At 43.3% G+C, this 23110-nt stretch overlaps 3 protein-coding genes across 3 annotated transcripts; all 3 read left to right on the top strand.

The window, feature by feature from the left end:
- Positions 1-7126: 7126 nt before the first annotated feature.
- On the top strand, positions 7127-10577 carry F5891DRAFT_964024 (uncharacterized protein; the record flags this gene model as incomplete). Its single annotated transcript, XM_041376064.1, has 11 exons — positions 7127-7678; positions 7741-7959; positions 8033-8215; positions 8278-8474; positions 8533-8737; positions 8901-9061; positions 9114-9210; positions 9259-9438; positions 9487-9684; positions 9744-10079; positions 10128-10577. 11 exons carry the CDS (start codon positions 7127-7129, stop codon positions 10575-10577), a joined length of 2778 nt encoding a protein of 925 aa, XP_041218293.1.
- A 1769-nt stretch (positions 10578-12346) lies between these two features.
- F5891DRAFT_1197363 (uncharacterized protein) lies at positions 12347-14194 on the top strand (the record flags this gene model as incomplete). The annotated part of the gene is made up of 6 exons (XM_041368475.1): positions 12347-12466; positions 12530-12976; positions 13044-13298; positions 13349-13477; positions 13533-13918; positions 13954-14194. The coding sequence occupies 6 exons, from the start codon at positions 12347-12349 to the stop codon at positions 14192-14194; spliced, it is 1578 nt and encodes a 525-aa protein (XP_041218292.1).
- Positions 14195-15402: 1208 nt separating this feature from the next.
- F5891DRAFT_1131482 (uncharacterized protein) lies at positions 15403-16017 on the top strand (the record flags this gene model as incomplete). Its single annotated transcript, XM_041364673.1, has 3 exons — positions 15403-15453; positions 15509-15592; positions 15739-16017. 3 exons carry the CDS (start codon positions 15403-15405, stop codon positions 16015-16017), a joined length of 414 nt encoding a protein of 137 aa, XP_041218291.1.
- Between the last annotated feature and the right edge of the window lie 7093 nt (positions 16018-23110).

Raw genomic sequence — 23110 nt, 5'->3', positions numbered from 1 at the left:
TCATTTTCCCTTCATTCTCGCCCTCACCTGCTACCGGCTTGCCCTCCTCTACCAACTATCTGTTGACCAGATCCTCAGGACCATTTCCATTCCTTGTTTCTCTCCTCTCACACCAATGTATGCATGTGCCTTCAGACTATGACTCATCCTTATTCATGCCACTAATATAGCTTTCCTTTTCTATCTCTTTGACTCATGCCTGCTGCGCATTGTATTCTTACCATTGGTTCGTTCTAACATTTCTTAGTCTCATTCTACATTTGATCATCCATCACTAATCTAGGCTATGTTGCAAGTGTACCTATACCCCTTCTGTTTCCCCTTTACCTTTACCTATAGTACAGTAACCCAGCCCTTAATCTTTTCCACTTAGTATAAGTAGTCAGTCACCTTGTACTAGATTCTCTAACTTGAATCTACTCAATCTTCCCTCAAACATACTTCTCTCTGAAGCCTCTCAAGCTTCAGTCTCTAGTATCTTTTCTTAAGTGCTCTTCGCACTTAAGTCTATACAATTGACACTCATTGTTATTGTTTGGACAAGACTGTCCTTACCTTGAGCCTGGTGACTTTGGAGACATCTGTCTTAGTAGTCACATGACACGTGCTGTAGAGACTGACATCTCTGTGGCCTTGTAGAGGCTATATATGTGACCATCTCAAAGTACAGTTCCATGCACAACTTGTGTCAATACCTCTCCAATCATTCACTATACAAAGCAAAACTCTCCCACACCAAGCGTGCGCTACCTTCCCATGCATCGGCCACCCCAAGTGCTGCATTCTCATGTGCTTTCCCATGCTCGAAGCACCCTACGTCGCATGTCCATCCATTGTCCAAACTAACCTCACTGGTACATTGTAGAGACTCATGCCTCTCATGGTCTGATATAGCACTTTTCCCTAGGGAGTACATGGCATGAACTTGCAGTGTCACTCTGTGTGCTATCCGCAGCTATCCCTATATGAGGCGCAGCTTTTCCATGCACCCTTCCCGCGCTTGCGATGTATATGTGTGTGCGCTTTCCTGTGCTTGAGCACCCTATAGCACCAGCCATCCAGAAGCATCCATCCACTGTCCACCAAGCTCTCTAGTGCATGTATTTCCATTTTCCTTATTTGCATATTATTCCACCTTTATTTTTATCATGGACCCTTACTTATATATATCTTTACATACCTTACTTGGTAGCGCTTCGGCTCCGCATGACAGCGCTTAGGCACTGTATATAAGCACCAGCAGTACTCACCTTACCTTTCACCTAACTTCTCACTTTACCCAACTTTACCAACCCACTTACTACCTAGAAAGTCGCAGTAGAAATCTATTCCTTTACATCTTGCACTCTCATCTCTTATCTTACATCATATCATTGCTTAAGCTTAGTCTCTCTCATTTCTGCATACCTGCACGTTGCGCAGCATGCGCACACATTCTCATGCCTTTGTGCCTTGTGCACACCTGTACTTTCTTGTGCTTCACTTCAGCGCATACTTCTAGATCCTTGCTGTACTCACTTCCCCTTTAGGGTCAAACACACTTGTCGCCTCAAGTATAGCAGACTAGGCAATGCACGACCTTACAACATTTATAGATACAGTCTGGAGCCTCGTTCATACTTCACTGTGTTGTTGTTTCTACAACGTGTTCATATCATTTTCTTCATATCAGACTATTATATTTAATGATTGCTCAATTCTCATGTCATGGACCCTTAATTGCATACTTACCTACTCACTTCAGCTCTGCTTCAGGGGCACATTTTTAGACATATATATAGGAACCTGTAGTTTATGTTTTAGATCATCGAATCATATAGAAGCTCCCTGCACATCACTATCAGTGTACAGCTCATCTGTCACATGCCATAGTCAGTAGCTATTGGCACTAAGAATATCCTTAATGTCTATTACGAACCTCCCTTATAAACCTACCTCGTGCTTCTCCCATGCTCATGCCATTCAAGCACTCCATACTCATGCTTGCACCTCATATGCTTCACGTCAGCCAACGAACAGCACCCTCTGCATCAATTCCTAGATCCTTATTGCACTTGCTTTCCCTTTAGGGTCGAATGCTCTTGTCACTACAAGCATAGCAGCTTAGGCAAGCAGACCCAACACATAGTTCAGTATACACCATCTGAATTGTTTTTTTTTTTTTGGTAGAACGTGTGGCTCGAGGCCACTGGCTTCTGGTAACTGACAAGGTCAATCCAGGTTGGCCCGTTAGGATGCCGGGAATTACACCCAGCGATACAGGAATTTCAACCTGTCAGGAGGGAATGCATTTACGCAGACCTAGATTTCTAGGTACTGTGGGACTCGACTGACACGCAATACCCACTAAAACCTCCTGGTGGTTTATTGCAGGATTCAAACCTGCGACCCTCTGAACAAGGCTGGCAATGGTACCACTACGCCATGCAGCCCCTACATCTGAATTGTTGTACCTACAGCGCATCTGTGATTGCTGCCAACTAGATGTCGCCAGTCTCACTCACTGTGCTGGTGTAGAGACTCATGCCTCTCATGGCGTGATATGGCAGTTTCCACCAAGGAGTACATAGCACAAACTTGTAGCATCACTCCGTGCGCTACCCGCAGCTATCCCTATATGAGGCGCAGCTTTCCCATGCTTCGCGATGTATATGCGTGCACGCATTCCCGCGCTTGAGTGCCCTATAGTGCCAGCCATCCAGATGCATCCATCCACTGTCCTCCAAGTTCTCTAGTGCGTATATTTCTGTTTCTCTCATTTGTATATTGTTCCACCTTATTTTTATCATGGACCCTTACTTATATATATCTTTACATACCTTACTTGGTAGCGCTTCGGCTCCGCATTACAGTGCTTAGGCACGCTATATAAGCGCCAGCAGTACATACTACTCCAGACTTACCTTTTTACCACTGAACTTCACCTCTCACTCTACCTAGCACTTACTACTTAGTAGAACATAGTAGAAATCTATTCCTCTACACTTCGCATCACTCTTCACTTATCTTGCATTATATTATCACTTAAGCTTAGTCTCTCTATCATTTCTGCACGTGTGCACATGCTTTCCCGCGCTTCGCGCTAATACACGTGTGTTCCCGCGCCTCGCTTCAACGCATACCTCTAGATCTTTGCTGCACTCGCTTCCCCTTTAGGGTCGAACGCACTTGTCTCCTCAGGTAACGCAGACTAGGCAACATGCGACCTTACAATATTTTTTAGATACAGTCAGGAGCATCATTTGTTCCTCACAGTATTGTTGTTTCTACACCGGATCCTTCCAGTTACATCACAAATGTTAGTGGACAACACCCACCTTAGGGCTCCACATAACAAACCTATTTGAGTGTATAACACTTTGTGACTTAGCCTACTTTGCCAGAATTCAACTTTGACATATTCAAAAAAAGTTGTTCAGTCATATAATAATATTAATATACATGTTTTGTTACAGGCTGCACTAAAAAATACAAGATTTACTAGGTGGGTGATGCATGAGAGAGGAAACAAATGTGGGTAAGTTAATTAAGTAAGATTAAGCAAGTTGGGGTTTTCCTGATGTGGATTCCCTGTGCATTGTCAGGATTATATTTGTGATATGTTACATGTACATGTTTGTGATGCTGGTTGTACAAATCTACTAGTTTTTAAACTTTATACCAGTCACTTACACTGCAGCAGGAGCAGCCTTTTTGAGCATATGAAAGGCATCAGAAAGGCATGAAAAACGGACAAATTTATAATGCCTTTCAGGACAATGGATGTAAACCTTAATTTTATAAAATTTGAGAGCTATTGCATGGCTGAAAATTTTAACTTCTGTGGTGTTACAAGTCCCTACAAGTGTTTTATATTCCTAGACATTTACTACAACCAGTAAGATATAATCAAGAACCAGCTGAATGATGCATGGATGATGGGCTTTTTTGTGCAGTTGCATTATGGTAGCAGGGTAGGATATGTGAGACTAGTAAGGTTTGATTTCACTCAACATGAAATTTTGACATTCATAACAATCCTTACAACAAAAAATATGTTTTCAAAAACAAACACTGCTGGAGGTCAGAAGGATTCAAAATCTGCAACATATTCTATCTTTTGAATGGATGGATAATGGTTTCAGATTTACAAGGAATTTATCTTATGCAAGATTGCTTTCCAACTGGCAGTCTAATGGAACACAAAATCCTTGAAACTTTTTATTCATATAGGTTAAAATACACATGCAGAAAAGGACTGGCAGAAGGCTTTGAAATATTTGATACTGACAGGTAACTGAAAGGCTGCCTTTAAATGATGTGAATTAAAAAAATTTCCAACTAGTGTCTCAATTAAACAAGCTCTGTAATAAACCTTAACAATTCACGAGACGACCCAGTAGAAATTATTTGGGGACATAATGACCTACACATGTTGTGAGTGAAGCCTCAGACTTTTTATTAGAAAGATACATTAGAAGTATTAAGATTCAAAATGATATCAATTTGTTGGTCTTTTGTATGCAAGCGGATGATAAATCACCACCTTGCAATATCCAAGAATGTCTGCATTGAGTAAAGGCTAGGCTTATTTGAATTATTATCAGCAGAGTGAAAGGCTAACATATACACTATGTACAAAGCATGCTATTATCTATCCCTAGGATGAGCAATTAAAGGATACAGTATCTATCATTGCAACCTGCTCAAGAAAACAAGAGCCTTTTATTTGCCCTTGCCATTGTCAAAAACTGTTGCTGGTGAAAGGGTAAGAAAAGGCTGAGGACCCCAGATACTTCCTACCAGAAAAACTAACTCAGATCAATGACACTGACTATGTCCTTCATCGTGACCACATCTTCGCATTTTCTTGCTCACTAGCAATAGGATTTAATACTATTGTTCTGCATAAGTAATGATATTCAACAGAATAAGGCAGTATCCACCCAATTTTTGTTCACTCTAATGGATTTTCATATCTTTGGTTGTGAACTGTTCGATTTGGCTGTGCATCGCACATTCAAGAAAGAAGTCGCTTTTCACACCTCTGTTTATATTGCAAATAAGTCTCAGGTTGGACACCTTGTTGAATGTGCTTGGTGGCAGTGGCCTAATGGTGTGGATGTCCAATGCTGCAACAAACTTGCAAAATATGTAGCAAATCGGCCATGCAAGGGAAAGGATGTGGCAATTTTCCGGTGCCAGGAAAAGACACATCCAAAGGGTGTGACACATGTTCAGTGTATTGAGACATTGCTCAATGCTGATGGGGTGAGGAAAATTTATGGGAAATGTGGGGACTTCCAGTACATGTTTGAGTTTGTATGACAAGCTCTGTTAAATGTTTGCTGTATTTCAAAGCACAATATCCTGGAGGTGTAATCCCCGACTCCCACATGAATGTATTCCTATATATGCTGGTACATTGAGCACTGCATGCGGTTTATGAAACTGTACCCAGAGTTTTAGGAATGATGAAAGCAGAAATAACACATTATTTACCAATAAGATCATCTGAATTCCCAGAGTTCCTGCATAATCATATTAGAGATCATGAATGTACAGTGGCTCAAAAAAGTGTCCCAATGTTTGTAGCTTTTCATGTAATTGCTATATCATGTGTTGAGACGTGGGAATATGACTAAGCTATAGGGAGATGTCGGAAAGGTCTGCATCTCAGCTTCATTTCGGTTCCCTATACCGTGGGAAACTAATGACATTATGTGAAGATATGAGTATTTTAATTTGATGACTCATTGGGACACTTTTTTGACTTTGAGTTTTACTAATGTAATCTCTATAATTCTAGTACTGTGTGTGACCTCCTTCTGCTCCAATCACTTCTGCCACTCTTCTAAACATATTCTCTATCAATTTTGGGTATTTCTCTTTGGTGATTCCATCATACTCTGCTGTAACACTGTCTCATAGTTGGAATAGCCCCTACAGTGAATCTTGATATGCTACAAGTAATTTCTTGAGTGATTCTCAGGGGTATTCAATATGGTTGATGTCTTGGGTCTATGTTGAACATGATAGAATAGTAATATCATGGTTTGCAAGCTATTGGTGGCTTATTTATGTCGGAGATTTTTTACCGGCATCATAATGGTCACGCGTTACAATCAGGCTCAAAATGATTTTGACCCTCATTACGACCTCATTATGACGCCTTAAGCGGAGTTTGAATATCATGCTGATGCAATTCTGATTCGGATTACTGATATGACTTATACCTAGGCGAGGCGACACATGCTGCATCAACGGTTCTGACTCTGTACGCCTCTTTTTCGATTCCGACACTGTACGCCTCTTTTCCAGTCTCATTTGTCTTCTTTATTCTCAACTGAACTGAGCCCTGGACCGTCTTGTCACTTTGATTTATAATCTTATTCTCTCGCATACCATCGATAACAACAACTTTTGTTCACTCCCATCGTCTATCCGAAGTCTACAGTCAGTCCAAACGTCTTCCCTATCCAAAACTCGTCGTTCTTCTGCTCAACAATTCTTCCAAGCATATCCAATTTGTTTAAACGAAACATATCATCTCCTCAATCATTGTCTGTATTCCTGACGGGCTTTGACGCTTGGTCCTCGGTATGCACTCCGTTACTCGCAGCTTTACGCTCTCACTCTAATATTATATGATCACTATCAGCTTGCTCGTTGCTCGTTTGCTACTTGACATCAATGCCTAAGTCAAAACAACGAGCATCAGACCTTGTGACGTGTGATCGATGTGGAGTGAATGTGCGTGCGCGTGGGTTAGGATCCCATTCGAGGTCTTGCGCGAAGAAGGAACGGGAACGGCAGGAAGATGAGGAGTTTGTTAGCATAGTTCAGAAAGCCGAAAAGAAAGGTGAGCACTCGAATCAGTTGTCTTTCAATGATGTACTTGATAGATGGTTGATAATTTTTTTTACAGAACTTCGAAGGCAGCGTCGCAAAATTCGTAATAATTTACAACGTTTGGAGGATGCGCAATCATCTGCAGGTGAGCACTCATATTTTAACAATAGTACTATGGTTTAGAATTTTCTTCTCGCAACACAGTGAATGCCACCGCGATATGGGCCGCAGACTCAGACATTGGTACGTTTGATTCAATTTGATTAGTGTTATACTGAGACTAACAGTATCAGTTATGCGAGGGTCTTCACCTCGCCAATACCCTCCGGCGGACCCATTACCTGACTTCCACCAAACCGATCCTGGTCCCAATGAACCAGATCCTGGTCCCAACGAACCCGATCCTGGTCCCAACGAGCCCGATCCTGGTCCCAACGAACCCGATCCTGGTCCCAACGAACCCGATCCTGGTCCCAACGAGCCCGATCCTGGTCCCAACGAGTCCAATCCTGATCTCAATCAGCCTGCGCACGAGCTTGACGATATCAAAGTCGAGCATCATCCTCACAGCCAAATTCCTTCTACCGTGCATCGCTTCTCTGAGTTCTCTCGCAGCTGCCCAACAGAAGACTATGTACCTCGTAACGACTCACCATGGGAGCCATTCCGCACACGGCTTGATTTCGAAGTAGCAGAGATTGCACTCGAAGCTGCGATGACAAAGGATCAAACCAATCGCCTTATCAATCTCATACATCGATCTGCTAGTGGCAATGACACGTTCACACTGCATAATCATGATGAAGTCCACTCCCTCTGGGACCTTGCTTCGCAACGTTATACTAGAGTAAGTGTTGTCTCGTGTAGCTACTACTAGTACATTACCATAAGCTGATCATTAGTGCATAGTTTCAGAACGATGCAGTGTCTGTTCCCCTCGGAAATGAAGTGCGCGAATTCGACATGCACTACCGCCCTCTCTGGGATTGGGTCCTTGACTTGTTGCGAGACAAACGTCTCGCACCTCATTTTGTATTTGATGCTCAATGTCTCTCGAAATTCAACGGAGAAAGATTTGTACGTTTTATTGATGAACCATGGACTGCCGATGCGTTTTGGAAGGCACAAGTATGTTTCGACATTTGATCTATTGTTTGTTTCTTTAAATTAATAATATGCTACAAAACTGTTGTAATTGTAGTCGCAGCTTCCGCCCGATGCAAAACCACTAGCATTCATCCTCTATGCGGACAAGAGTAAACTATCGTCATTTGGGAGCCAAAAAGGCTATCCAATCATTGCGCGCATCGCTAACCTACCGGTTCATATTCGTAACAGTAATACTGCCCTAGGAGGTGGTCGTGTCGTTGGCTGGCTGCCCATTGTTAGTATACTGACAAGCTTGTTCAGTTCATAGTAATGCTGACTGCCATTATATTAATTCAGATTGTTGAGGATCAAGAACATGCGAAAAAGAAGAACTATGTAGACTTTAAAAATGCTGTCTGGCATACATCCTTCTACCAGCTTCTGGCCTCGGTTGCGAAGCACTCAAATACAGGCTATTGGTTTGAATGCGGAGACGGAATCCGACGTCATCTCTGGCCCCTCATTTTAATCTTAAGTGCCGATTACGAAGAACAGTAAGTCATACTAGTACTACAAGTTAACTATTGTGAGCTGCTCATGTACAAATTATAGATGTATCATGGCATTGATCCGTGGGCTTAAGGGAAAATTTCCGTGTCCAGTTTGTTTGGTTCCACAAGACGAGCAGTCCATTCTCCGTACCCATGAGCTGCGCACAAGCCACCAATCTGAAGACATACTCCGCACTGCAAGATCAAAGCCGTCTGAGAAGGAAAAAGAGGATCATCTAAAGGCTTTCTCGCTTCGAAACGTTGAGGTATGCATTTCCCTCCCAACTTACCCTTCCTCTTACAATGATTGACTTGTATTTCAAACAATTCACGACCTCATATGAAAAACTTCACTTCCTTCCCATTTTACCATTTCTGCTGTTATATCTATTACTATTGACAAGTTTGCTGATGTAATTCAATTGTTAGAATGTCTTCTCGAGAATCCTTCATGTCGATGTTCATCGTGCACTTTCTTTCGACCGCCTGCATACAAACGAGGAAGGATTATGGGGTGACCATTTGTGGAAGGAAGTAAAGTTTTGGATTTTGGACCTCGGGCGTGAAGCGGCTGTCAAACTCGATAAAAAGTATGTATTGTGGCTATAATACATTGACACTACTTCTGACTCAGTGTCTTAGCTTCGATGAACTTCCACGATGGCCTAATTTAACACATTTTTCATCTGTCGTCGCAGTTGATTTCACTGATGGTTCTGTTCTCGGTGATCTGTCCAAGGTTTGTCTGCACCATCATAAATGATTTTAGGTACTTACACAAACTTAGATGATCGTTTTTGCGGCACAGGATATCCTTACTTCATCCCACTGTAAACTGGGACAGTTACTTCTTCGTTGCATTCACTACTACGTCGAGTTTGATATTTATGTCTCATTAGAAGTACATACAGAGGATACAATCGCAGCTGGAAGGCTGGCACTGCAAAAGTTCTCAGAAATGATGGATGTAAGTTGTTCCGATGTTTTCGATGACAATTGTCTGACTTTTCATTAGGAATATATTGCACAATCGCACCCCGAAACCAACAAAAATTGGAACTTTCCAAAGAAACACTTGGTCTCGCATGCATTCGACGATATTCTAGCCAAAGGTGTGACACGTAACTACAGTACCAAGCCAAATGAAAAGATGCATGGCTCTTTACGAAAAATCTATCTTCAACGCACAAATTTCAAGAATGTTGCTTCTCAGGTTCGTTGCTTAACTATATTGTTATGCAGATTCAGACCAATAGTTTTTAATTGTTACAGATTCTACACTATGATGAATGGCTTCTAACTTCGACATCCATGCGCTCTGAACTCGACGAACTCGACAAGTACAATCAACGAGACACCTGTGACCCTGAGACCAACGAAGTACTGGATGACTCCGACGCTGGAACATCTAAATCTACTACTATTCACGCACATTTAGGTTCAAGGCAGGGTAATAACTCTTTTTCCGACATCATGCACTTGCATGGAACTGACAGGGCCTTCACCAACTTTCGGATGAAGCTAAACGACTTCTTAAATGGCTTCCTGCCACAGAATAACATTCCATTACCAGATGGAAGGCGCATTCACATGCAAGCAGAGGATACAGTACGTTTACTTTACATTCAATTGATAATACTGATGCATTTCTATCAGATAACAGAGTTTAGGTTCTTGCGGATCAATTATGAATCACTAGTCGACTGGTGCATGCACCGAGACCTACTCCAATGCAATCCAAAGTTCTATGGATCGCCGAGATACGACTGCGTCATCGTGAACACTGCAAACACACCATTCTTCGCTCGCCTCGTATACATGTTCACTTGTTTGGTTGGCGGCACTGAATTCCCTCTCGCACTTATTCAGCCATATGACGTCGGTATTGCTAATAGTCATCGGAGGCGGGATAATGATATGGGATTGTGGCGCGTGCGAGCCAAACCTCGCTCTTCTTCTGAAATCATTTCGGTTCGGTCAATCGTTCGGGGAGCTGCTCTCGCCAGAAATCCCGAAACAGATGGGGATTACTTCGTCATCCACACTGTGGACACTGACATGTTCCTTCGAGTCAAGGCACTCCAGGCTAGCGCTCAACCATTGTGAGGCAAGCTATTATCAGTATTGTTGGTACGTTTTTGTCTCCTCATCTTTCGCTTGCAACAAACTTTTATTGATATGCTCCTTCGCAGATCAATAACATGTACTAGTGGTAGTATTACAGATATTTCCCATGCCCTACCCACCCATTTGCACATTCCACGCAGTTCTGAACGACACCCAAAGACCTCGTCAGCCAAGATTCCCTGCAATTCCGGCAATTGAAGAATTTACGATGCGATGTGAGGACAGGCCTCTCGAGAACGACCTCACTTCTATTGTGATGCTCTATGATGGGCGCCTGAGCCTTATAATTGGCACTCTGATCGCATGCATCATGCGCAGGACGTATCTCTGGTGAAGAACTGGTACTTGAAGCACTTCCTCCTAACCAGCCAGTCAAAGTTTGTATATCACATCAGAAGTTGTTCGAGTTGCTCAAGTGTTTCGTCCTCAATGAGCTCAAGAGTCAACCTGAGAATGCGATGACTAAAAGAATCTCTTCCGGCAGTTGAAGGCGACGAAGTTCTTCCAGATAACTCCCACCACCGCCCATCCTTGATCTTGTTGTCTTGCTTCATCGCACTATCATGCCCAGTAGCTTAGAGGGCCGATGTATCAGACTTGAAAGTGAGTTACTCCATATCACCTTCGCATTCGTTTGGTGATCATCACACTCTATTTACAGTTGTCAGTAGAAAAACACCTTAAATTTCCCTTGTAGCGCATTCCCACAAGCATCTACGTATCCATCACTCTCGACTCGAGCAGGCACTGGAAATCAGCCATCGGAGTCTTACCATTTGACGAATCCATCTTACGTTCATCTTGTATTGTTGTATTGCCTCTAATTCATTGACTTAATATTGGTTTTCAGACACAGTATCAAGCGATGCTAGAACCGGCGCCTTACCCTCGAAGTCTAAGATCTTGTACCTACTGGGACCGCAGTATTCCTCGTATCAACACCATCTTCCAAAAGCATTGTTACACATTGTCAGCATATGGCTAGGTGGGCATCTCAGCGCCATGATGGAAAGTTCTGACAACTGAGCTACTGTGTTGAGGGTAGTGTTGCAATTGAACTGAGGTGACTTCGAAGTGAGTTCAATTCGGTTCAAAAATGAGGCTCGATTCATTTACACCTCATTGTAATAAGCATCAAATTAGGAACGAACAATCCTCAAACGTGTACTTTCAAGCTTCGGGCTGAGTCCATTACACTTCTATTTGTTCCACCTCGACCATCGAACCTAGAATGAACTCTCACCTCGATTCCGATCTGTTCAATTAGAGTATCTTGGAGCACACGCCCTTCAAATAAATTCCTCATGTGGGAGGCTCAGCTTGATCGGATAAGTATTTTCATGCACGGCAAGATGGCAAGCCCTCAACATTCACCGTTTTACAGACGTAAGTGACCTTGTTTTATCTGAATCGTAAGACTTGATCTGTCCGCATGATAGTGTGTAGACTTGCAACGTGTAATATCACACATTGACCTGCGTCGTGCTGCGATAATGATTATGTACGTCTTCATTGCGTGTAATTTACCATTCAATTTGACTTTTTCGGTCACAGCCTCATGCCCTCAATGAGCCGATCAGCAAACCTGGACCGCGTGTATGATTACATTGAGTTCACTCCGACACCACCCGACTTCAAGATTGCATAAAATAGCATCAACTGCGAGACGGCTTTGACTCGACACCCTGTGACCCACCCTCTCAGGTTCCAGCTCGTTGAGCATACTATTCCTCCCCGTTGCATAATAAATGTCTGACTCTGGCTCAAATCCAATATCCTCAAGTTCTGATTCAGGCTCAGACTTGGTGGATGAAGAACGGCCTGTGGCTCCACCGGGTGTTAACGCTTCTATCGAGCACTACCAAGAGGTACGCTGTTGCTTTCATTCAGATCATATATACTAAATTCTAACATATGCCTTGATACATTAGTATATTAAATACCTCCAGCTTCAACAAGGGCGGCTCCAGCAGCAGAATATGTCTCTGAATGAGAGCAACAACATTCTTGCTGTGCAACAGCTGAAACGTTCTCGCAAACGCCCATCATCCAGGGTACCATCTGTATCACAAGTATCTGTAGCGCCATCTGTGTCTTCTGCATCCTCCGTCGTAGCTTCTGACTCATCGAAGACGGGTGACATCGACTCGGACAAGCTTATTTTAAGCTTGGCCAAAAAGTATGCACTCACTACCGAGATGTTCCTCCCCGACAAGGTCATTTTTCAAACAGACTGTCCTGATCCTCTAGTCGATCTCTCGAATCCAAATCGTTATGCGAAGAGGTCTACAGAAAAGGATGCACTTGTTGCTGAACTCTATGCATCCATTGACCACGTGTTGCATGCTCGGATGCGAACAAATCTGTTCTTCAACCAGGTGCGTAGTTTTTCCTACCTCAAGTCATTAATATTATCATTATAAATTTAACCAAAACTTCATTTAGTTTGGGAGCGGAATGCAGCAAGCTCGCTCTTCATTCCTAAACAGCCTGCGTACCGTTGCAGGTGGCATCTTCAACATGCCTAATGAATATTTCGTTTCCAAATACGACCGTACTTCCCTCCGGCAGGTCACAGACTTGATTGGATGGGAAGCAGGCAAGGGAAAGATGTATGATATCTTCAAGGCGCCGATACTTTACCCTGACCACATCGTGAATGAGAAGAAAATTTTCAAAAATTGGATCGTCATCGCAAAGGTAGTCTACTCATCAATAACAGACCCAGCTACTCATATGTTGTTTCGAAGGTTATCAAGGTTGCGATATGTGGAAAGATGTCATTGTATTCCAAAGCGCGTGGCGGACCACCTTCCTATGCCAAGATATGGAAGCTTACAAGCTGCACTCCTGGCCTGATTGCATTTGGCATCACATCAGTAAGGTTTCAGTACTCTAAATTTATACTGAGCTGATACTCATCACGCCCTGTAGATCATATTCATCCTATCTCCGGACCAGGAATTTTCGGGCGATGGAGTTGGTGCTATTTCCTCGATCGCATATCACTCCGTCTTTCAGACAGTCAAGAAATTCTTCGTTGTTAAGTGGGCCCACCAGCGCATCAAATCTATTGTCGACGAAATCAATGGATATGTCTTCGGTAGTACTGTAAAGATGCAGCCATCCGATGACACTCAGTGTACTGTGGAGCGCGTCACTGAATCACTCGATCGCATTATGGCTGCGCTAGACGCCAGCGATTCAGACTCGAACGATGAGTCATTGGAATATGTCAACTTGCAAGAGCAGGCTAATAAAGATGTACACCTTGCCACTGTAGCCGCAGCGCCAACCATCGCAACCTTGCAACCTACTATGTTCACTGTCGACACTCCTCGACTTGAAGTTGCAGCCCAGGGCCTGCTGTCATTCCACAACCTTCTATCTCAACTCCACCTATTCCGACACCCATGGCACCGCATGCAGAGACTTCGGCCAATCCCCAGGATCAGAGTGAGGATGCATTACCAGCCGCTGGGCTTATTGGTGTTGCCAAATCTCAGGCAAAGACATCCAGGGGCAAGAAGAAACCTAAGTCGTCGGCCAATGATATCACAACTATTCGCCGCTCCTCACGTCACACAACAACATGAAATTAGAGTCCCCTACCTTGTAGTTGTGTTCCTAGTCTTACTATCAAGATCTGATCACACAATTCCTACAGACACAAGATTTTAGCTCCATTGTAATCTGAGAATGTTTAGGTGTCCTTCAACTCGGAATGCATGCATATACTAGCCAAACGCCCCCACATACCCATAATCGTGAACGGAGCACTGACGAGTGCGACACCTCGAAGTTTGGCGTTGATCTTCACGCTGGACGCCCCCACATACCCATAATCATGAACGGAGCGCTGACGAGCGCAACACCTTGAAGTTTGGCGTTTATCTTCATGCCAGACGCCCCCACATACCCATAATCATGAACGGAGCGCTGACGAGCGCGACACCTCGAAGTTTGGCGTTGATCTTCACGCTGGACGCCCCCACATACCCATAATCATGAACAGAGTGCTGATGAGCGCGACACCTCGAAGTTTGGTGTTGATCTTCACACCAGACACTACCACATACCCAGTTTGCGAATTCAGATGCGCCATATTGATAACCTTTCAGCTAGTTCCTAATTACCTTGTCTACAAGGTTGACACTCACAGCCGGAAAGATAAAGTTATGCGGCCGTGGGAAGCAATGGTCGATAAATTTACGATATTGTTACCTTGTATCACTGTAACTAGAACCAGTAACTCTCAACATCCTCCACGGTCTGCTTTACTTTCCACTGTCGCTCTGTCTCCTTCTCCTTCTTGGCCAACATTTATGGTCTGAATCGACCTGCATTCTTCTGGCGCTACCCAAATGTCCGTCTATTAATTTTTCAACCTACAATAAAACATGCTGACTCATTTTATTCGAAGTTACGACTAAGAACATCAACAAGAACAAGGCCGCTGGAATCTGCTAAGGACGGAATGATCACCCACCGGCTCCTGAACCCTCGCGATGTGTTTCGACCCGCAGGTCGGGGGTGAACACTCAACAGGTGATCACCCAGGAGGTACAACGTGTTCAGGCTGCTCAATGAACTTCTTTCCATCTCGTCTTAATAAAGACCGAGACACAGGAGGAAGTTCAAGACGATCGTAATGTCTTCTGATGCTCCCAAGACTGACATAGACGAGCAAACGCAACACGAGGCAGAAGTGGCGGCTGTTCTGGATGTCGATGTGGCACCTGAAGCTGACCTCGATGGTGACGAGTGGGGCGATCTCGATGCTGAGGATTTCGATGATCCATTGATGGTCAGCAAATATGTTGTCGAGATCTTCAAGTACATGAAGCAGACCAAGGTACGAGTCTCCGTATATTTTTATCATTCCGTTGTAATTAATGAAACGCCTTAAGCTTATAACACTTCCTCATCCGAAATACATGGCATTGCAAAAAGAGCTGGCCTGGTCGATGCGTGGAATCCTTCTCAATTGGCTGGTGTAAGTACATGCACGGTTCTGATTACTTCATGCGACTGTGTTCCTCTGCGTGAACATTGTCGAAAGGTTCTTGTCAGCACGTGTCGTCTCCCTCGCTAAACTTCAACTCATGGGCATTACGTCGTGTCTCCATTGCTTCCAAAGGTTGAAGAAATTGTTGCACCATCCATCTCGCACTTCCTTCACTGCGTGGACTCATCCTACACTGAATCCGATATCCTTCTCGCAGAGCGGTACATCCTGAAAACAATCGATTGGAACTTGAGCTATCCGAACCCGATGCACTTCCTGCGCCGCACACGCAAATCGGATGATCACAATGGGGAAACACTGGAGTGGCGGTTGCTGGCCACGCCACCTTCCCTGCTGCTGCTGCGCCGACCTGGTTGGGACACCTCATTCTCGGCAACAATAAATGGGTAAGTAGTGTAATATGTGCCATGTTCGATGTTGTTGATAACATTTCCGGGTTCTAGACTCTGAATCATGCCCAGAGCGATGGGAAGCGGGCGAGCGGGTGTCTCTTAGCTAAGTTACCGGCCATTCATGCAAGACAAGGGAGTAGCTAGCGGCAGCAGGCTTGGACGGTGATGAGTATGAAACTTCGTAAGTCCGGTGACGTGCATTATCATTCAATATTCCTTCATCACAACTATCATTGTCCCAACACAACTGACGGTCAGCAGCAAACAGAGCAAGAAGGATGGGGGAGAGGGTCATTTTTACCGATATCATAATGTAGATTAGTATTTGTATTGACATCTCGCAATAACAATTGATATGCAATGCATGCTCATCACCACCTCGTTAGGATGGCATTAAGACTCGGTTGATATGCATATTAAAACTCAGTGGGTACCATTAAAATGGGCATTGATACTTGGTGGGTACATTAAAATGCCTATTATGTCATCATGTCGATGTGCACTTAAATGGGTCAAAATGCTGACTGTTTGATCATAATGTATTATAATAGGTCCGTGTCGTTAGGCCATTTTAATGGATTAAAATGCCGTAAAAAAAGTTCCGACATAGAGGTATACTTAGGGTCATTGTCTTATCACAAAACAGTATCTTCTTCATTAACTCATAACTTCTGCATGCTTCTTAGCAGACACTCCTGTCAAATGAGTATTTACTACTCTGTATTCATCCTCCCCTTTGCTTCATAGAATATTCCCACTCCATTAGTCCTATACCATCAAGTTTTGTCTTGAAACTTAAGGTGTTTATTTAACTTTTCTTTATCTTAATGATTGTCTTATCTATTTTAATATAAATTCCTTGCCATATGATTTCATCCTATTGATTTTAACCTTATCTAACTAGATAAACCTCTTTCAGCTATTAGCAGTCTGATATTTGTACTTGAAAGTAGCATCTTGTCTTTTATTTTTATAGGTTGGAGACAGAGGAATCTGTTTTTCTTGATTATAGCTTTAAGATAGGCTGTCTTGAGAGTCTGTCTGACTATTTGAGTAGAGATAGTCATAGGAATGATGGAAATAATCAATTTAATCACTTTATTAGCATCAGCAGTCTTTCCAATTAGAATATAGTGATTAAGAGATCTTAAGTCTTATAGAGCAACCTTCTAGATTGGCTACCAAATAACTTAAAGACCATAATATTACTATTCTATCATGTTCAACATAGACCCAAGACATCAACCATATTGAATACCCCTGAGAATCACTCAAGAAATTACTTGTAGCATATCAAGATTCACTGTAGGGGCTATTCCAACTATGAGACAGTGTTACAGCAGAGTATGATGGAATCACCAAAGAGAAATACCCAAAATTGATAGAGAATATGTTTAGAAGAGTGGCAGAAGTGATTGGAGCAGAAGGAGGTCACACACAGTACTAGAATTATAGAGATTACATTAGTAAAACTCAAAGTCAAAAAAGTGTCCCAATGAGTCATCAAATTAAAATACTCATATCTTCACATAATGTCATTAGTTTCCCACGGTATAGGGAACCGAAATGAAGCTGAGATGCAGACCTTTCCGACATCTCCCTATAGCTTAGTCATATTCCCACGTCTCAACACATGATATAGCAATTACATGAAAAGCTACAAACATTGGGACACTTTTTTGAGCCACTGTATATCAATCCAGTTTAAAGCCTCACCATTGAGTAAGAAGCTCTGATGAATCCAAGTGTTGCACATCGAAGACTGCATGATAAAGGTAAAATACACCTTGTTGTATCAATTGAAGGTAGATTCTTTTTGCATCAAGTATAGGTCCTTGGATGAAATATTGGTGATATAATTCTATAACTTGGCAAACAGCCATGCATCGTTCACAATCAGTGGGGAAAAACCACATGACATAGATGGTGAGAGCAATGGCTAGGGTTCTAAGAATGATGTATAGTAAGAGCAACATAGCAGGACTATGAGATGACTTACCTCCTCCTACTATGGGCCATAGCATTATATAGTTCATTCAATATCAAACTTACATAAGATGTTCAAATGTGAGTTATTGGTTAGAATTGTTGGCTGAGGGTGCAGATACAAATAATGTGTCTTCATTTAGACTCCAGCCTGGTTTTAATGCATGATGGATCAAAATTTCTGAAAGGCGGTCAAGAGCGTGAGGAGCGTTGATCCGGACATCAAGCATCTCAGACTCAGGGCAAATGATGGTGTGCACCATGAGACCAATAGCATCCTTGGTCAGCAAACATGCAGAAATAGATTTTGATTCTCAAAATTGAGATGTCTACCCCACAGCTCATTTGCCATCATGGAACAACAGAATACCTGATTATGGTGTCGCTCGTAGGGTTGGGATCATTAATGGAGAGGATGGTGGTGTAGAAACAACAATACTGAGAGGAACAAATGATGCTCCTGACTGTATCTGTAAATAGTTGTAAGGTCGCGTGTTGCCTAGTCTGCATTACTTGAGGAGACAAGTGCGTTCGACCCTAAAGGGGAAGCGAGTGCAGCAAAGATCTAGAGGTATGCACTCAAGCGAAGTGCGAGAAAGCGCAGGTGCGCGCGAGGGGTGGGAACATGCGCGCATATTGGCGCGAAGTGTGTGAAAGTGCGCACGCATATGCAGAAATGATAGAGAGACTAGACTTAAGTGATAATATGATGCAAGAGATGTCAGAGTGCGAGATGTAAAGGAATAGAGTTCTACTATGTTCTGCTAAGTAGTAAGTAAGTAGTAACAGGTAATTGGGAGGTAAAGTAAGTGGTAAAAATGGAAAGTAAGTTTTACTATGTACTGCTGGCGCTTATATAGCGTGCCTAAGCGCTGTAATGCAGAGCTGAAGCGCTACCAAGTAGGTATGTAAAGATATATATGAGTGAGAATCCATGATAAAAATAAAGACGGAACAATATGCAAATGAGAGAAATAGAAATATACGCACTAGGGGGCTTGGTGGACAGTGGATGGGTGCTTCTGGATGGCTGGCACTATAGGGTGCTCAAGCGCGGGAACGCGCACGTGTGTATACATCATGAAGCGCAGGAATGGTGCGTGCATGGTGCGCGTTGCGCGGGAAAGCTGCGCCTCATAGTGGAATACCTGCGGATAGCACACAGAGTGATGCTGCAAGTTTGTGCTATGTACTCCTAGTGTAAAGCATCATATCACACCATGAGAGGCATGATTCTCTACAGCAGCGAACTCATTGAGGGCAATGGGAACAATGGGAACAATGCCAGGTTTTGCCTAGAGGGTGGTGACAATGAGTTCAATGTCTGAGTCAGTGCATTTTCATTGTCGCTTCAGTGGGTTTCAGCTCATGAGGGAGGCCATTCTAAGAGCTCTATCAAGATGCTCAAACAACACGAAATTCTCAAAGGCTCAACTCTTTCCAATTGAGTCTGTCGACCCAACACAACCACAATGGAGAGATAAGTTATAAAGTAAGCTTTCCGCCACCTCTCTCTGTGGGATGCCCATGCTCATCTGACATGCTACTCAGTACTCTCAAACTTCTTTCCACTACAATGTTGTTGCTAGTCAATGCGCTTGGCCTTGGTTGGTGGATGGTTGGCTGGCAAGCAAGTGGGACTACTGCAGTCCACAGCTGGTCAAGCTCTCCTGAGGGTGTTCTGGCCAGTGAAATTTGGGGTATTGACAAAACAGTAGAGAGCTTGTGCCAATCAGTTCAGTCACTCAAGTTTCAAATCAAACAGCATCAACTTCGCTGCAATTCCCTTCTGCTGCTCTTCTCTTTACCACTGGAAATCCTCGAGTACATCTTCTTGCTTGTAGTTCCATTTCCTGGACAACGTGAATTATTATTCATCCTGGGACTTGTTTGCAGCTTGTAGCAGGACATTATATATCGCAGTGGAAGACTATGGAGTAACATGCTAGATGTTAATGATGACGTTAATGATGACCGATTTTGGATAAAAACAATCTTGGAGCGATCTGCCCAAGTTCCTTTTGGTGTCCATGCCCAAATTATGGCACCCTATGATGAAGATGCCACTCATAATTTCATCATGGTTTTATAGGAGCTGCCAGATATTGATATCATTGATATTCGAGCTCATTGCCACTTCATTCAATCTTTGGTCCCACATCTCAATCTGCATTTGCCCATCCTCCACACCTTCTCTCTAAGTGCAGTATGTGGATCTTCAATAAATCATCTCATCCTTCCCTTATCACTGTTTGCTTCATCTTCTCCCAACATCAGGCATTTTGAAGTTCGAAACTGTGATTTCAATGTTGGGATGCTCAAGGGGTGGCATCTGACGCACCTTGTGATCTATGACTTATTGATCATGGCAAGGCTGCTCTACAATGAGCTTCTCGACACTCTCAAGTGCCTACCTTTTCTCCAGGAGCTCATACTCTCTGGAGTCATTTCCAGTCATTTGACATTGCTCTTGAGGTATGCGCAGGTTCACTTGGTCCACCTGCAGCACTTGCATTTGCAAGGAGACTTTGCTGCCTGCCTCAATTTCCTACCTTGGGTGGTTTTTCCTGCAACAGTGTCACTCAACCTCTTATGGAGTGCTTCAACCGAAATTGCACTCCCATTGATCAACAGCAGTCTTATGAAACAAGCACTCGAGCACCAGCTAAAGGTGTCTGAGTGCCATGTTCTAGAATTCTCTGCACTTGCACATGAGGTTGAATTTCTTTTTAGCCATGACATGTGCACTCAAGTTTTGCACTTCAAATATGACATCCCCAACTCCACCACCACTCAAACAATACCAGACATTCATGACATTATTGTTGCCCTGTTCGAATTGCCCTTCCCACTTGACAACATTGCTACATGGTTCATAGACATGTCCTCACTCAGCCCTTTGTCGCAGCCAGCCTGGTTCCACATTATGTCTAAGTTCCAAGTCCTTCAGGTGCTGACATGTTATCTGGTACCTCCAGGATTACTTGGTTGCCTTGCTGATAATGCTGCAAGAGCAGTTATGGGAAATGCACCATTACTTTTGCCTCATCTCACAAAAATCACCTTCCAAGGGTGTCTAGTGAGCACTGTTATCACTGGGCCTTAAAATGTCTGCGCAGGAAGATCAAGTGGAAGAGTCTGTAAGATGATGAGAAAACTTGCAAATTTCCAAAGTTCTTCTAACTTTTCCACTTCCTACTTTGATGCAATCTATCTAATCAATTACCTTACATTGCTTCCTCTTTTCTGGCCTCTGAAGTTTTATCAGTATTCATAGCACTACTGTCTCTTAGCAACTTGAACAATGCAATAGCTGATGTAAACACATCTCACAGACCAGTGACACATGCAAATGAAGCTTTTGTCATACCTTCATCATGGTGCTATATGTCTGGACAACCTTGGTGTGATGTGCCGCATCAAGCATGATGCATGATGCATGATTGGCAAGCTGCTTGCATTGGAGATGTCATCAGCCTACTTTCAAATTCTCCTGTTTCCCTACTCCCACTATCAACTATGTTGCCGCTGACAAACACTGTGCTCATTGGCCAAGGTCGGTGGCCTGGCCAACAATCTATGTAATCTTAGTAAACTCAATATTGCTGCTCCTTCACCTAAGGACAATGATGCTGCTGTTCTTGAGTGCGCAAATACTATGGCAGTATTAACAAAAGCCAGCACATGATTGGATGCAAATCCCAGTCAGTGTTTGCTCTGGTATCTTTGCAATGCCTAACAAATCTATTTGCAGAAAAACGGATGACCTCTCTAAATGTGTTCATGATACAGTGAAGGTTCTCCCTGGTTTGGGGGTCTTTTATGCCTTTTGACTGAACCGAATGATGAGCTACACATGCTGTGTGCAGGGCAAGCTGTAACCTACTAATAGCAAGCTTCAATTTAACCCATGCATGAAGGAAATTACAGTGGTCGCCCCAGAACCCAGGTAAGGATATCTTGACTGCATCCCTTCATCCTCTGTTTACCCTCACACACATACAACTTAAATCCAGTGATCCCAACACTTGCACGCCCACTCTCAGCCTCCTCAACCTACCATAGTCCTTCTAGACTCCACCCCTCCACCATGTGAACGCTATCCCAGCATCCGCACATACCAAAGCTGCATCTCTAGGGCATACCATGATCTGGCTGGCATGCTTTATCAAAGCTCCAAGTATGGGGTCACAGTGTGTTTTCTGAAGGAAGAATGTCCACTTTGTGCACATGCACTTCACATATGAGCAGGTGCGATGGAGAATGGGCCAGAAGATTGTGAATAGGAAGAAGGGTGGAGTGTTAAGGTCGTACTCTCGTAGGGTCGGATCCGAAGGACTTCGGCCTCAGCTCGTATGCTGTGCCCCTTTCCCAAGTACTGTCCCTTATTTCAAAGTACTAACGATAACGCGTCCAAAGGTCCGGACGGGTCTCGTAGTATATCCGGATGTCTTCCGGATATCGGAAACGCGTATAAGGCTAATCCGGACATATCTGAACTAGAAACTAACAGAGTAAAGACTACCCAAAGGTAGAGCCAAGGATATAGACTATTGGAATCTATCTGAAGTCTCGGAGGGTGACAAGAGTAAGAAGGACTCAAGTCCAGAGGACAGAAAGAGGACAAACTAAGATGATATTCGAACTGAGGTACTACAGGACATATACACGAGTTTATATACTATGAGGATAACGGAAGTATCAGTAAGCAAAGGTCCGAGGCTATGTACGAAGCATGTGCAAAGGTTATCAAACGCGAGTCAGAAATGAGACATAGGTTAACGGATCAGTAAGCATACCGGTAAGAAGTATAACTGAAACACCGGGAAGAGGAAATACTGAATAGGCTGTGTTTAACGTTATATGAACAGGAAATGAATTAGAAAGCTTATCGTAAATCGGATCGGAAGCGGATCTATACATCAGACCGGATCGGATCTCAGGGTCTGAAGTCCAGAAGAGAAGCGTGAATATATGGGATATGACAGTGGAGACAACTTGGAATTTTTACTGGACTGCAAGCACTTATGTGAAGAAGTCTTTTACCTGTTTGCTGTTGAGGTATTTCTCTATCCCATTTCTGCTTCTTTGTATTATAATTTCTT

The sequence above is a fragment of the Suillus fuscotomentosus genome (genome assembly GCF_016647785.1).
Source record: "Suillus fuscotomentosus strain FC203 chromosome Unknown F5891scaffold_121, whole genome shotgun sequence".
NCBI lineage: Eukaryota > Fungi > Basidiomycota > Agaricomycetes > Boletales > Suillaceae > Suillus > Suillus fuscotomentosus.
The sequence above is the reverse complement of the archived record's forward strand: the minus strand, read 5'-3'. Positions and strand labels throughout refer to the sequence as shown.